The following is a 15,019-nucleotide window of genomic DNA, read 5'->3' as shown; positions in this document are numbered from 1 at the left end:
ATCTTTAACAGTATCTAATCATGACTCGATGTTTATGTATATAATTATTTGAAGGAAAGTGCTATCAACCGGCGGGAGTCATTGAAGTATGTAGTTGGAGTAGTTGCAACTGTATAGTTTGAACTTCGGAGGCAGCAGCCAGGGTGGCGTGGTGTGGCGGTGCAACCCGCATCTTGACGAACTGTTCACATCTACCTATTCGTCTTGAATACTTATCTTTTGCACGTGTCCTTTGAGACTTTTTTCTTCTATATATTTTCTTCTAAATAGTCAGGGAGATTTTTGCATTAACCTAAGATTCAAAGAGTATTGCATCATTTTTGAAAATGCCGACCCCTCTAGACCGAGCATTGAATTCCAAGGTATTAACATGTCTGTCTTTTTTTTATGAAAGATGTCTAATGCTGAACTCGATAGAATCTATTCCTTGGTAGATGATCCCAAGTTATGGCACTTACCAACATTTCTGACCACAACCTTTTTATATAGGATTTGCAGGAATGGTCACTGCGGTGGCAGCCTATACCATCTTGGGCAGCGATGTTCTCCCCGCGCAAGCAGATCCCACTGGCGGTAAGAGTAGGTATTACTAGGTATCAAACACTGGCTAATGAAAGCCAGACCCTGAAAACTGGACAATGGATGAGATAAAAAGATGGCTTCAAGCGGTATGTTTTGAGTGATTTATTTAGACATGACCAAGTCCTATATATGTTCTTGAGAATGGTACACTGACCAAATATCTCAGAGAGGGCTCTTACCGAATGAGCGTGCGACGCGTGAGGAGCTGCTTGAAAGAGTCAAAGCAAATCTCCGCATACCGCGCAAGACATCGGCTGGGCCATAATCTGGGGAAGACATCAACTTTTCCTTCTCTTTCTGGCGTCTGGCGCTCTAGTTTGTGAAGCAATTTCAAGCAGTGGACCATTGTTTACATCGTATCTCCCAGTAGTTCATCCTTGGTGGGTGGGCATGGCTTGGTTATCTTTCACTTCCGTCCACCACATGGCATAGCCTGTTGGCTTGTGTGGCTGATTCATAATTCGTTGGATCAAATGTTGCATGGCTGCTCAAACGACAAGGCGGAAGTTCTGGCTTTCGATAAGCCAATCCTTGCGGCCCCTTGCCCTCTCTGCAGATGGATTGGGGACCAGCACAAATGTCTCGCTGAATCCGCGTTGCGGCTGATCACGACCCTCGCCATAGCGCACAAATCCACTGACTACAATGAGAAATGACATGTCTTTGACTCCCATCTCTGACTGTGGCTTCAATCCGCCACCCGGCAAAATGGTAGGGTATGCTTTGTTGATGATCTGGCAGTCGTATGATTGGACTTCGTAGTATGTTGGCGACATTTGATTGGTAAAGATTTCTTGCACCGCGGCGCCGTCTGTGACACGATTTCCATTGAACAGGATGGTTGTGGGCTCGAGGGAGTAGTAGGAGCTGAGAGATTCACGGTTTAATCCCAAAGCAGGATAGAAGGTCTTGACAAACTCGGTCGCAGCTAAGCAAGAAAACAAACAAAAGGTCAGTTGCTTCCAATGAGGGATGACATAGCTTATATTTTGAGACTTACCCTCGGTCGACACCTTGGTTAGTGTATCCTCGCTTGCTGCAGCCATCGCGAGCGGTATTTCAAGTTGACAAAAAGGGGGGGATAGTTGTGCGCGATATAAGACGTAGAAATACGTTTCAACTGAGAAAATATATATATAAATACTGTTGAAGACAAGGTCGTGGGTGTGCTCGATGACGATGTAAGCGCGGCGAGGTACCTAAGCGCAGAAAATTGGCCGAGACTTGCGGAGAAGCTCGGACCACCCGAGATATGCGGAATAACATGCGACGCTCTTCTTGCCATATCACCATACCAATGGCTACAGCAAGGACGCCACTTCGCTCGTTATTTAGAGCGTCTCAACTTCTGAGATCGAGACACCTGTGGAACTGTACCTCCCGCAAGCATGGGTGGGCAACGACTCCCCGGCGCGGAGTCACAACTACGCCGCAGAGATCCAACAAGCCTTACTATGTGACAACACCAATTTTCTACGTCAATGCTGGTGAGATTCATAGTGGATAACATGTGTAAAATGGGTTGCTAATAGTACGTTCGACTTCTAGCCCCTCACGTCGGCCATTTATACACAATGGTGATCGCCGATATCATGAAACGGTGGCAGGTCTTGCTCGGGAACACAGATGCTCAACTACTCACCGGAACCGATGAGCATGGAATGAAGGTACTACATATGCATGGCATTGTAGGTCGATAATAGCCGTTGACATCAATCACAGATTCAACAAGCTGCCATCCAAGCGGGCATGGATACCCAGGCATTTTGTGATATGAACTGCCGAACCTTTGAGGTGCGAGTCCCCCTTTGCCATATCCAAGGGCATCCCCAACTCAACATATGTGATACAGACCCTAGCAAAGGCTGCAAACCTCGACAATGATCATTTCATCAGGACCACCGACCCGGCGCATCGAGATGCCGTCCAATATTTCTGGGTAGGCCACTATCTTCCGTTCAGTAGAGCACGACTGATTATGAGTAGGAAATGTTGCAACACCGGGGCTATATCTATACCTCAAAGCATGAAGGTTGGTACTCCGTCAGCGATGAGACATTCTACCCACAGACGCAAGTGCAGAACTCCCTAGATCCATCAACAGGGAGGAAACGCATGGTATGTAAACCATCATCACTCCAACGAGTACGAATACTCACCACACACAGGTCTCAATAGAAACGGGTAAAGAGGTAGAGTGGTCCTCAGAAACCAACTACCACTTCCGTCTCTCAGCCTTCAAGGATCGTTTACTTGACTTGTACAAAAGAGAAGATCCGTTTATCACCCCTACCTCCTACACAGCTGCTGTCGTCAATGGAGTTGAGTCGGGACTGCAGGATCTCTCGATTTCTCGGCCCGTGGAACGTTTGACATGGGGCATCCCTGTTCCTGGCGATGACACGCAGACAATCTACGTGTGGCTAGATGCGCTGGTTAATTACTTGACTAAAGCTGGATATCCTTTCCCACCTGGACAAGAAAACACATCTATATGGCCTGCAGACTTGCATGTAGTTGGCAAAGATATTGTTCGGTGCGTCCACAAGTTTTCCCTAAGGATCGCGTGCAAAGTTAATCATTTAGCAGATTCCATTGTGTTTATTGGCCTGCTTTCCTCATGGCACTTGATATTCCCCTACCTCGGAATGTCCTGGTGCACGGACATTGGACGATGAATCGTGAAAAAATGTCCAAGTCCACAGGCAATGTTGTGAACCCGTTTTTCGCCATTGAGCGGTTCGGAGTTGATGGCATGCGATTTTTCCTAGCGTACCGGGGTGGCCTTGCAGATGATGCGGACTTTGACAATTCCTTTATCATCCGAGATTACAAGAAAATGCTTCAGGGGGGCCTCGGAAACCTTGCTTTGCGTACAATTGGATGTGCGCGTGGCAATTTGCGGTCATACATTATGGATGCCGGATTGGATAAGCTTCCAGCTGCTACCCCTGAGGACTTGGAACATCAAGAAATGTTGGAGCAGACGCCTCTCCAGGTTGCCGAGCTTATGCAGCATCTGAACCCCCGTGCCGCGCTGCACGAAACTATGAGTATTATCGAAAAGGTAAGGTGATCATCCCCGCACGGGTTCGGCGAGTATTGACCTGTTTTTTAGACTAACAAGTACTTCCATGCGGCGGAGCCGTGGAAAACCCCTAACTCTCAACGAGTCATCTACAATGTGGCGGAATCGCTGCGGATCACTGGCATTTTACTGCAACCGTTCATGCCCGGCAAGTCTCATGACCTTCTAGAATTGCTCCGCGTAAACACCTCGGACCCCTCCAAGCGGGCATTCGCGGCCACGGCGTACGGTTCGGATACAGATTACGGTGAGGGCGTTAAGAAAGGGGTTCTCTTCCCTCCTTTGCTCACTGAGGAGTAATTTGCCTGTTTTTGAGCTTTCGATTTGATAAGAGGAATCGACCAGCGGCCAATCATGAGCGGTCGAGAGGTCCCTCTGAATAAAGATATGCATCTTCTCCGCTTAGATGCGCCAGAGTTGAGGTTTTTTTTTTCCCGAGTCCTCCACATCTCGAAAGCTGAGACGCTAGGTTTTCCACGCCCGGCCACTCTAATCCAAACAGTATGTAACGGTATGTCATGACCGTCATGGCCGACCCACTGTGATTGGGGTTTCCCTTGAGGTTGTTGACGGGAAAGGCTGGGCCAGAACCGTGGACGCTGCGGTCAGTCCTATCAGGCGGGAAACTGGGGTTTTCCCGTCGGAAAACCTTTGCCCTAGCCCTGGAGGCTCACTTTGTATATCAAAACATGTCTTAATATTTGCATACTGGAGTTTGGATATTTTAGTATTTCTCGCTTTTCTTTTTCTTCCCGATATCTTCCTATCTCTCTGTGTGAATATACCGTCGTGTAACCAGTCGACTCAACAATTTACTATTTTGGGAACAATCATTCCTATACTTCAGGTCTTGGAACTCCTTCGGTGAACAACAGAACTGTTTTTGCCTCTTCCGTTTGTTCAACACATCAAAATGGGGAGCATCGACATTTCTGCCTGCGATCAACTGCAGTTCAAAACGCCATGGATCGAGACACCACTGGTCGAGTCTGCGTGTCTTTCTCGGGCAGCTGGATGTAGGATCTTCCTGAAGTTGGAGAACGTGCAGCCAAGCGGCTCCTTCAAGTCCCGTGCTATGGGCAACCAGATCCTATCTCACCTTCGCAATCCAGCAAACGTGGGCCGCCGAGTCCACTTCTATGCCTCGTCCGGAGGAAACGCCGGACTGGCAGCCGTCTGTGCAGCCCGGAGCCTGGGCTACCCATGCACTGTCGTGGTGCCTATGGGCACGAAGCCCTTGATGCTTGACAAAATCCGGGCAGCAGGCGCAGCAGATGTCATCCGTCATGGTGAGACATTCTCAGAAGCAGGAGAATACATGCGGGAAACTATCATGAAGACAAGCAGTGGAGACGACCAGGATGTGATCAAGATTGCCCTCCACCCGTTCGACAACCAGCCCATTTGGGAAGGAAACGGTACCATCATCGACGAGCTCGAGACTCAGCTTCCTCCTATCACCAGTCTCGAAGATAAAAAAGCATACAATGACCGGGCCCTTCCCCTAGACGCTATCCTTTGCAGCGTGGGCGGCGGTGGCCTTCTCAACGGCCTCGTTATGGGCATCGAAAAACGACGACAGAAGAAACAAATCACCTCTTCCTTCTCCAAACCAAACCCCATTCACCTCCTCGCCATTGAAACGGCCGGTACCGATTCTCTGGCAGCAGCCATGGCCAACAAATCCCTCATCTCTCTCCCAAAGATCACATCCCAGGCCACTTCCCTTGGCGCTGTCCGCGTCTCGGAAACAACCTTCCAGTACGCCATGTCCCCACCCCCAGGCATCAAGGTGCACAGCACCGTCCTCTCGGATGCAGACGCCGCCCGCGGCGTGCTCCGCCTTGCCAATGACGAACGGCTCCTCGTCGAGCTTGCGTGCGGTGTCTGCATCGAGGCGGCCATCGGCGATGCTGCTACTGCTGTTCCTGCGTCGGTGACTGCCGGCACAGGCGCTCAGGGCATTAAAAAGCGTAAGAGGGACTTGGGCGAGACCGAAGTTACTTATCGCGATGAGGGCTATGGTGATGACCGGTCGACCTCGACTGATAATGAGACGGATCAGGAGCTTGAGCCAGAGGTCGAGAAGCTCAACTCGAAGCTTAAGCAACTTGTTCCTGATCTCAACTCACAGAGTAGAGTTGTCATCATTGTCTGCGGCGGTAGCTATGTCACTATTGACATGGCTTGTGAATGGCGCAAGATGTTGGATGAGGGATGGGCATGAATATTGATGATGATGGATGTTTTTTGTTTTTATACCTTTTGTTTGGTTTGACTTCTGGCGTTTTATTTGCGGGACTACACTTGTTGATTTCAGACTTTCTAATTACTATCATCCAGATAGAGGCTTGGACTTTCGCATCGTTCATTCTTACAATCATACAAATTATACAGCGGTCTTTTACTTGAAAAAAGAATACCCTTTGGACGCAATACTTTTCAATAAAACATCCAAGACCCTAGAACACATCTAAGTTGTTCCGATAGACAATGTTCAGCACCACATGTTTTCCGGCCTTCATACGGCAGCGAGAGTCTCAATGCCCTTCCCCAAACCATCCACGCCCTGATCCAGCTTCCGAATACGATAATCCCAATAATTCTTCCGGATAGGATCAAACTCCTCCTTCAGCATCGTCAACATCCGAACAGCCTCACTCTCCCTCTCAGTCTCAGCGAAAACATCCGCCAACCACTCAACAGCATGCGAACTCTTAACGGCCCCCTCGGAAACGAACCCACCAACAAACTCCTCCCACTCCTCTAACCCACGCCCGGCAGCTCTCAGCACACCGCGAGCATACCACCACGGGCTCCGGTTCTCCGGCGCACGTAGGATAGCCTCCTGCGCAAACTTCAGCTCACCATCAACCATGTCCTCGTCAACAACGGACAGTCTGCCCTTTTCAGCCGGTGCTGTGGAAAGATCACCCGCGTTCACCATCCCCGCATCTGGGAGCGATGTGTCCCGCGGTCCGAAACGGAGCATGTACCGGTGGTTCCAGGCGGAGTTGTTGCGCACGTCAGCTTTCAGGAGGAATTCCACGTCTTCGAGTTCGCGTGGTTGGTCCCATAGTCCGAAGTGACGCACAAGCCAGTGACGGTAGGTCCATACGTGGTAATTTTTGGAGTCTTGGGCGAACATCTCCATTAGGAAGTCTGCTTCTTTGGGTGGGAAAGTTGGGAAGTGCGCCTTTGATGATAGCAGGACTTGGCGGTGGTGCCTGTTTGTGCATTAGTTTTGTGTCTATTCTTTTTGTTCTCTTGTCTCTTTATCTTTCATGGCGTTCTGGCATTGGTAGTTGCCGGGTGATAGTCGACATACCAAATTTGATAGTTTTTGAGGTACTTCAATGAGACATCATTCAACCAGCTCAATTCTTCATTCAGGTTTTTCTCCAAAGCAAATAGAATCTTTGCTCGGTAGATCCTGTATAGAATGTCAGATATGCGATATGGCATGTCACGGGGAGCTATTACTAGCCAACTTACCATACAGTGTAATGCGCTGGATTCATCGAGATCACATCTTTAGTCAAATTCAATGCCCGCTCAGACATCTCGTTCGCGGCCATCACTGCACGCAAATACGAGGTCGCCTCGAGGTAGTCGGCTGGGTAGGCGATGGTCGCCAGTGGCATAGCACCCGAGCTCGAGCCATCATCCAGATCAATTGGGGTAACAGATGCCCATTCGGGATCGGTGGAATATGTTCCCTCCATGATTCGGTGCAGATTGGAGTGAGAAGCTTAAGAGTGGAAGAATAATTGCCGGGATGCAATCAAATGGTGGGGTACAGGTGTCAGATGCACAGGAGTCCGGGTTGAGTCTCACGACTAAGGCTCTGCACGAAGTGAGATTATGCAACCTCGATCAATCAAACTCCTGTTGAAAAGAGATTTGTCTAAATAAAAGATCGAACGCGAAATGCAGCGAATATAAAACATGAGGTGGAGGTGGGGCGGGTGTGTCTGCCTCAGGCTCATACAAAGAAACCGAACAATATCAAGGCAACCCGCTTCTCTTCTTATTCTTCTTTTCTTTTTGATCTGCAGTTTAAAAAAAAATGAAGAGAATTATTTGCATTTCTATTGGTAATTCCATAATATTTTCTGCTCCTCAATCCACCATTTTCCTACTTTCTCCGCGTCTGCTAGCCACTTCCCGGCTTTGTCTCCATGCTTGCTTTGTACATCGCTGATCAACCCCTCGAGGGACCACCCACGCAATGGACTCAACTCGTCTGGATCGGTGTCTAGGTTAGAGAACACATACTCAAAGTCTCCATCGAGCGGCAATATGAGTCGATATGGGACCGCCGCAGACCCAACGCTGAGCATTGTACCACCGGGGTTGATAATTCCAAAGTTCCATGCCTGTCGGCCATTGTGGGTAGCTTGGTATGGGCGCACCAGTGACTGTCCTTGGTATTCATTCATCAGGTCTAGAGCCACTCCGGAGTCCATCTCGTTCAAGGAGCCTGAATTCACGAGTAGATCGAGAATGGTCGGGACGACAGACATCGAGGTTGCATTTGCTGTGATCTGCAGTGCTGGCAATAGCGGGTGTCGGAAAACGAGGGGAATGCGGAAGTTGCTGATATGTCCGTTCTCATATGTACCGGAGGCTGGCGCGTCTTCAGTGAAAGCCTGGCCACTATTTGAGATCAGTACATGGTTATTCGGCTGTTGTGTGCGGAGTTACTGAAGTAGGTGCAGCATACTGATCTCCCACAAATACGACTAATGTCTCGTTTGCAATCCCAGCTTCAGCGAGGACCTTCATTATGTCGCCAAGCCATGTGTCCACGTATCGGACCGTGTTCAGATATTTGTTGATGTCCTTGTGCGTCGCCAGGATATCGTCTCCGCCAAAGTACTGCTCTTGTTGATATGTCGTGGGCATGCCCCATGGGTGATGGGTTGTGCTCGTCAAGTGTGACAGGAAGAGTCGTTCGTTCTTCTCGATTGTATTGTTCACCACATCTCGCAGGTATGGGTATATCTCGTACTCCGGGTATCTAAATAACATCCACAAGTGTTAGTAATGTGAGTACTCAGAGTTTAGGATAGTCTTCAGCCGGGAGAATGAGATGCTTGCCCAAAGTAATTGATCTCCATCATGTTCTTGTGATGATGTTTGGCACTATGCTTGGCGATGTCTTCACGATAGATTGATTCTTGAAAACCCATCTTGCTGTTGAGCTTGTATTGCTCATCAAACTGGCCTGTGATGGACTGCAAGAACACAGAGCTCCAGTTTCGACCATGAATGTGCTCAAGCCCATTACCAGGCTTATGACTCACTGTTTTCTCAGTTGACTTCTCCTTGAGTTGGTTGAACAATTCAAACATCTGCATGATACACGGCTGATAATTCTGGAATTTGACCTCATCCACGGAGTTCACTGGCAGTGGGCCCGCGCCACAGTAGTTCATAACTTCGCTTTTGAGCGATACACTGCTGCCAGTGAGTATACCATTGAAATTGATGCCGCCCATTCCTGGTTCTGTCATACTATTCCATCCGTCACTAGAAAGGTTGGAAATGTGATTATTCGTCGAAAGTCCACTGGCCACCCCGGTCAACTTCTCTGCATTCGGTGTCAAATGCGATAATTTGTCCTCGATCTCTTGGAATACTGCGGGATCTTGGGTATCGTAGGATGATAGAATCTTCTTGTGCAAAGATGAGCCTGACTTGAAAGGGAATATGTCCTTCCGAGCACTTTCCATCAACACAACCACGACATGTGTGATGGGAACTTTATGATCCTTGAGAGCCCGAGCTACGGGTTCAAGCATTTCACGGTCGAGGTTGGTGATTCGAAGAGGGTCATCCACAGGACTATAAATGTTTTTTCGAGTCCCATTTCCATCCCCAGTAACAATGTCTCCGTTATCTCCGTCAGACTCTCCTTCACTCCACCGCCCGAACCCTGGTGGTAAATTCCCAGACGCCCATGCGGGTCGACCATTTGTGGCATTAGGGTCTGCCTTTCCCGGGGCCCAGCCCTTGAAGTGATCGTGTGGACCTTCCCAGTATGGCTCATCAGTCAGGTCCGCGAGTGGAAACGATTGATCTCCAGTCTGATGTAGTTCAGCAGGTCTCGAGCCCAAGGCCCGGAAAAAGCTAAACGGGATAGTTTCAGACATATGGTTATAAGGCACCTGGGGCCGAGTCAAGCGCAAGAGTCCAATGACTATCGCAGCGCATACTGTCAAAAGTTGGATGAGTCGTGCTGCCCTCGGCTTTCTTTTGGGACTGGTAATGATGGCTCCTTCGTCTGCCTTTCCGGTTTGTGCGCTAAATAGCGCAAACACCCAGCTGTCTATGAGAATGCATGCCCAATGTTTGAGTAGCCATGAGATCACAAGAAGGGCGCCCGCGGCTCCCAGAAACGATGTCAGCCCACTGAGCATCAGCTTTCTCCCTTCCGGATCACTTCCCACGGTTGTGACTCCATCCCAGGGGATCTCACTGCCAGTCACGAGATAGAAACATATTTGAGACGAGGACAGGATAAAGCTCAAAAATCTGTAACAGTCAAAATCTCGAATCTGGCTCCTTGACTCTAGTAATAGCAGATTTGAAGTACTTACGCGATGGCCACTGTCACCGCAGTGCCCAAAAGGGACTTCACGCCCGTAAATTTAAATAGCAACCCCCACGCGGTGACGAATAGAAGAGTCTCAACAATGAAGAATGTCGGAAAGTAGAGTGCAAATTGAATTCCGGGAAGAGAAGAGACATGCTGGAGCAGATGAAGCACTTTGGATGATGTCACTGACACAACCAGTAGCGAGATAATGAAGGGCCTGGCAAAGGGCTGGCGTGGTATCATAATGAAAGAGAGGTGGGAAGACCAAAATGCACATTGCATTCAAGTCATTCATGTGGGCGAATCGAGCGACAATAGGGGTAATTCGTACAATGAGTTACCTATGGAGTTTTAGAGTGTTGATCTCCATTATGTATGTAACTCATGCAATGGATGTCTCAAATTTTAGGAGCACATGCCTAATTGGGTGCTTGCTCCTTGGTACTTATACCTAGAAAGACATGAAAATGGCATAATTAACTGATGAATATGATGTGGTGGAATAAGCAATTCTTTATATTATGCAGGGTTTCTTTTCAAGTTTACCAAAATGACGTGCTGTCGCGTGGATTTTTGCCTGATTGGGGCAGTGCTGAGATTCTAGGGGGCCAAGTTATAAAAATACCTCCTAATAAGATCTGTAAAGTCTATCGCCCAATAAAAGTTCGACTTTCTTTATCTGTTCTTTGTTCAAACTTATATATTAAAATATATGCTCGGTTAGTCATCCAAATGTCTCACCGCCATTGTTCAGGTATTCAATCTCCTCCGGGGTAGACACTCTCCCCAGTGCCTGATTCCGATGTGGATATCGTCCAAATCGCTCAATGATCACTTTATGTCTCTTCTCAAAGTCAAGAGTATTGCTCAGGAATGCCTGAAGTGCTTCCGCCTTCTTAGATAGAACCTCGTGGCATTTTCTTTCCTCTTCCGTAAGAGTCGATACATCCCCAGCTAGAAGCTCATTCACATCTCTGGCTGTACCCTCGTGCACCTTGACGGCTTGCTCATGCACACCCAAGTTTTCCGAATGCATAAGGGGCATGTGGAACCAGGTACGATAAGCCATGCGATACTTGAAATATGGCGACTGAGTCGGTATACCTTCTTCGATCGCCCGAAGGGCGATCTCCTCGGCTAACGGGTCAAAGCACCCAAAAACTAGTTTCGACTCGGCCCCCCGGTAGCAATTGCGGGGAACCTGGTCAAGTAGAATAATGATGCTGAGCCAGTCCATCGGCGAGGATGGGCTAAATGCAGAGAGGATTTGCGTAGCTGAGGCTCCCGAGCCAGCGATCTTTTCCAGGGCAGGGCCGAATTTGGTGCTGTTTGAGCTCGTTAGTCTTCTATTTTGACGCTGAGATAAGGACACGAATGGTCACTTACACACAGGCCTCGTCGAATGCCTCGTCACGAGAAAACCACTTTCCCATCTCGCTCCATTCGGGTAGGAGGAGTGCCTCTTCGCAGCTTAAATGATCGAACCACAACTTGTGCACGTCATCAAGGAGAGTTGGTGTCAAAGTCTGCTTGAGTGCGGAGGAGCTCGCCATTGTGATGGGACTTGGGTGAAATCTGCGAGCAATGGTACTTCTGCCGAAATTCTTCTGTAATTGAGGCCTTGCAATGGGATTTGCACGGAGACTTGGGATTGATATCAGGCCGTTAGCCGGGATCACCGCCGGCTTGGAAGTCACAAGTCTCGTCTGAACAAGTCTCTTTGAGATTGCCTATCTTCATGTTAGACTTATATAAATGCTGATTTGGACATTTGCTTACCTTGCTGCTTATTAGATATGTCATGATCGAGTCCTGCACAGGTGTAGATATCAATTACAAAGCACAAACCCAGCCGGGCCAGCCCCAAGCCATAGGCTATATAGCTGAGTCATCATGGATATTTTTCCCACGGAGGTCGAAGCAATAGAGGTGTGCTTTATGCTGATTTTACTACATATATACATAACTTTCTAGATAATTGACATAGTCCTATAGTATATAGTCATCAATTCAGAGACTGCCATTTCTCTCCTTTCACCTGCCCAAAGAGGCAAAAGAATCCCGTTTATCTCGATAAGGTCAATTCCTCACTCCCCGCACGGTTTTCCCCCCAGCCTATACTCCGCATCTTGAATGTTGTCGGATCCTTCCAGGTTCATATTCTTTGTGGTTTATAATGCGCCGCGTTAAGAAATCTAGAAATGGCTGTGCAAGATGCAAAAGTAAACGGGTTCGTGTTTCCCGTTTTCCGCCCGGGAAATCGGATACTAACATGCACAGGTCAAATGCGGCGAAGAGAAACCTCACTGCACTCGCTGTACCCGCTTAGGCGTCCGATGCCCTGGCTATGCACAATCCCTGCGCTGGGTCACCAAGTATGAGCAGTCTAGTCCCGCCGTACCGGCATCAATCTCGGAGGTGAGAACCCCGAGTCCTGCGGCTTCTGCGACTCCTAGCCAGCTAGCAAACCAAGCCGATGCTTTGCCTGATGACTCAACTTTTGAGTCGACGCATGAACCAGCTCCTTTGAATTTTGTCTTAGATGGACGAACTCCTCTATGTGACAATCTATGGGACCATCCAGGCCATGGGTCTTTACCCGAACTGACGGATCTATGCTCACCGTCCCCGATGGCGGCGGTATCGTCTTTCACACACCAAAGAGATACTTTCCATGACTTTGAACAGTCAGAAGATGCCGGTGTAGATCTGTCACACTTTCTGTCACTTATCGGACCAATGCCAAGTGAAGAACAGGTTGATAATGTTTACCGAGACTTCTCACCTTCAGCCATTGTGCGGAGTTACCCTCCTGCATCACATCGCCCTGTACCACATGACTTCATGTCAATATCTCGTCCGCTGAATAATCCATCATGGACCTTGATCGAGTACTATTTCAAGGAAGTGGCAGCACTGTTCTCTAGCTACGATAGCCAGATGAACCCATTCCGAACCACAGTATCCCGTCTTTGGGGATCTTCACTGGCAATGTGTCGAACAATGCAAAGCATGGCTGCTGCGACGCTGGTCACTGAATTTCCCCAGTTCGGTCCTATGGGCCGAAGGATGCGTGACGAAGCTATTGATATAATCACACGCGAAGAAGTAATAGACGACAAGTCTTTGCTGGCGCTACTAATGCTCGGACAGACGGCTAGCTGGCACGACCCGAATGACTTGGGTATATCATTTTTCAACCTGCTCCGCAAACAGCTCAATACCATCGCTTCATCATCGCACAGCCCTGGCTTCGGCTTGCCTAAGAACGACAGCAATAACTACCGGTTCTTCGAAGAAGCTCTCATCTACTGGGAGATGCTGCTTTCTTTCGTCGCAGATAATGACACCATGGTCTTATCTGACAATTCACGAACCGCTTCATCCACAGGCGAGTCCTTCGTTCTACAACGAGTCCCACACCCGTGGACCGGCATCGCGCGCGACACCCAGTTCACCGTGCACGAGGTCGGACAACTCGTCCGCCGTGAGCGAAAACGCATTCACTCAAGGCGATTCACCTCCCAAGATGATATTACCCGTGCACAGCTAGCAATTGAGAAAGCTCGCGAACTAGAAGAACGCCTTTTGGGTCTCGCCCATCCCTCCGAGGCCGAGATCGTCAGTCCTGGTGACGACGATACCCCAGTATGGCACCTTCTCACGATGGCCGAAGCGTATCGATGTGTCGGTCTCATGCAGCTATACCGCGTCTTCCCAGACTTACTACACAACCGCCTGCCCGCTCCAACATCCACATCACCCCAATACCCTAGCAACGCCGATCCAGCACCCCGCGACTCATTCTTCCCAATCGACCTCGACAGCATGAACCTTTCAGCTGGATTCGGCGACCCCAGTTCAACAACAGGACAAAACGCCACTCGACACAACGCCCCTTCGCCGTCTACAATATCTTCCCCTCACAATCTCTACCGTCATTCCCCTCACCATATACCATCCCCGCCACCACCAGACACCCAACAAACCCTCACTCCAGAAGCCCTATACAGCAACTGGCTCACCGAGTTTGCTGTGACAACCCTCTCCCGACTAAAAACTATACCCCTGGAATCACGCACCCGCTGCCTCCAGCCATTCCTCCTAGTAGCATCCTGCTCAGAGCTCCGTCTCCCGCGCCTGGCCACAAACGCACGCAATCAACCCCGGAGTAGCGAGGATTACTCAGAGGGCGGGGGTAACGACAACTCAAATCAAACACCTACCATCTCAATGGAGGCTATTGAGGTTTCGCGCACGCGCAAGTTCATCCTCGGCCGTCTAACCTCTTTTTTGCATGTTCTGCCGCCAAAACCGATTCATGTATGCTTGAAATTGGTTAATGAGGTCTGGAAGAGGTTGGACGCCGGGGATGATGATGCTTATTGGGTTGATGTCATGATTGAGAAAGGTTGGGAGACAACTATGGGGTGAGATAGTGGCACATTGGGCTTTAAGCCAGTTCAATATCACGCATATTTACGATCAGATTAGTTGATGGTTCCAGTTATGGGTACGGTGCCAGACTTTACTTAATGATTCGTTAAATCTATCATGCCTCGAATCAGCAGTAGTCGCCTATATCAAGTGGGTGCCCGATTAGGGATTGGAAGTATAGCGAAAGACCGAGATATCTTTGTACGAAGTGCAATTAGATTGAAGGTATATCTTGTAGAGAAAGAGACAAGAAGCCTTATCAAAGAAATAATGATCATAAAATTCAGCAAAGCCCACAGAAGCACCAA

The 15,019-nt window shown here is 48.9% G+C and overlaps 8 protein-coding genes across 8 annotated transcripts; 4 read left to right on the top strand and 4 right to left on the bottom strand.

Moving 5' to 3' along the window:
• Positions 1 to 326: 326 nt before the first annotated feature.
• Positions 327 to 847, top strand: N7517_005890 (Ish1 domain-containing protein; the record flags this gene model as incomplete). Its single annotated transcript, XM_056723620.1, has 5 exons — positions 327 to 362; positions 418 to 430; positions 490 to 573; positions 622 to 668; positions 749 to 847. 5 exons carry the CDS (start codon positions 327 to 329, stop codon positions 845 to 847), a joined length of 279 nt encoding a protein of 92 aa, XP_056579870.1.
• Positions 848 to 1,070: 223 nt separating this feature from the next.
• N7517_005889 (putative nuclear transport factor 2 domain protein) lies at positions 1,071 to 1,628 on the bottom strand (the record flags this gene model as incomplete). The annotated part of the gene is made up of 2 exons (XM_056723619.1): positions 1,071 to 1,510; positions 1,583 to 1,628. 2 exons carry the CDS (start codon positions 1,626 to 1,628, stop codon positions 1,071 to 1,073), a joined length of 486 nt encoding a protein of 161 aa, XP_056579869.1.
• Positions 1,629 to 1,879: 251 nt separating this feature from the next.
• On the top strand, positions 1,880 to 3,970 carry N7517_005888 (methionine--tRNA ligase MSM1; the record flags this gene model as incomplete). Its single annotated transcript, XM_056723618.1, has 8 exons — positions 1,880 to 2,069; positions 2,131 to 2,249; positions 2,305 to 2,376; positions 2,435 to 2,521; positions 2,569 to 2,700; positions 2,751 to 3,118; positions 3,172 to 3,649; positions 3,701 to 3,970. 8 exons carry the CDS (start codon positions 1,880 to 1,882, stop codon positions 3,968 to 3,970), a joined length of 1,716 nt encoding a protein of 571 aa, XP_056579868.1.
• A 613-nt stretch (positions 3,971 to 4,583) lies between these two features.
• N7517_005887 (putative L-serine dehydratase) lies at positions 4,584 to 5,897 on the top strand (the record flags this gene model as incomplete). Its single annotated transcript, XM_056723617.1, has 1 exon — positions 4,584 to 5,897. One exon carries the CDS (start codon positions 4,584 to 4,586, stop codon positions 5,895 to 5,897), a length of 1,314 nt encoding a protein of 437 aa, XP_056579867.1.
• A 294-nt stretch (positions 5,898 to 6,191) lies between these two features.
• ramB (bifunctional protein farnesyltransferase/protein geranylgeranyltransferase) lies at positions 6,192 to 7,395 on the bottom strand (the record flags this gene model as incomplete). Its single annotated transcript, XM_056723616.1, has 3 exons — positions 6,192 to 6,897; positions 6,999 to 7,103; positions 7,166 to 7,395. 3 exons carry the CDS (start codon positions 7,393 to 7,395, stop codon positions 6,192 to 6,194), a joined length of 1,041 nt encoding a protein of 346 aa, XP_056579866.1.
• A 366-nt stretch (positions 7,396 to 7,761) lies between these two features.
• N7517_005885 (uncharacterized protein) lies at positions 7,762 to 10,517 on the bottom strand (the record flags this gene model as incomplete). The annotated part of the gene is made up of 4 exons (XM_056723615.1): positions 7,762 to 8,329; positions 8,397 to 8,693; positions 8,774 to 10,210; positions 10,276 to 10,517. 4 exons carry the CDS (start codon positions 10,515 to 10,517, stop codon positions 7,762 to 7,764), a joined length of 2,544 nt encoding a protein of 847 aa, XP_056579865.1.
• Positions 10,518 to 10,998: 481 nt separating this feature from the next.
• N7517_005884 (DUF924 family protein) lies at positions 10,999 to 12,077 on the bottom strand (the record flags this gene model as incomplete). Its single annotated transcript, XM_056723614.1, has 3 exons — positions 10,999 to 11,599; positions 11,661 to 12,004; positions 12,054 to 12,077. The coding sequence occupies 3 exons, from the start codon at positions 12,075 to 12,077 to the stop codon at positions 10,999 to 11,001; spliced, it is 969 nt and encodes a 322-aa protein (XP_056579864.1).
• A 373-nt stretch (positions 12,078 to 12,450) lies between these two features.
• N7517_005883 (Zn(II)2Cys6 transcription factor) lies at positions 12,451 to 14,708 on the top strand (the record flags this gene model as incomplete). Its single annotated transcript, XM_056723613.1, has 2 exons — positions 12,451 to 12,504; positions 12,555 to 14,708. 2 exons carry the CDS (start codon positions 12,451 to 12,453, stop codon positions 14,706 to 14,708), a joined length of 2,208 nt encoding a protein of 735 aa, XP_056579863.1.
• Positions 14,709 to 15,019: the final 311 nt, after the last annotated feature.

This window comes from Penicillium concentricum, assembly GCF_028827145.1.
Source record: "Penicillium concentricum strain IBT 3081 chromosome Unknown utg000002l_segment0_segment0, whole genome shotgun sequence".
Lineage (NCBI taxonomy): Eukaryota > Fungi > Ascomycota > Eurotiomycetes > Eurotiales > Aspergillaceae > Penicillium > Penicillium concentricum.
The sequence above is the reverse complement of the archived record's forward strand: the minus strand, read 5'-3'. Positions and strand labels throughout refer to the sequence as shown.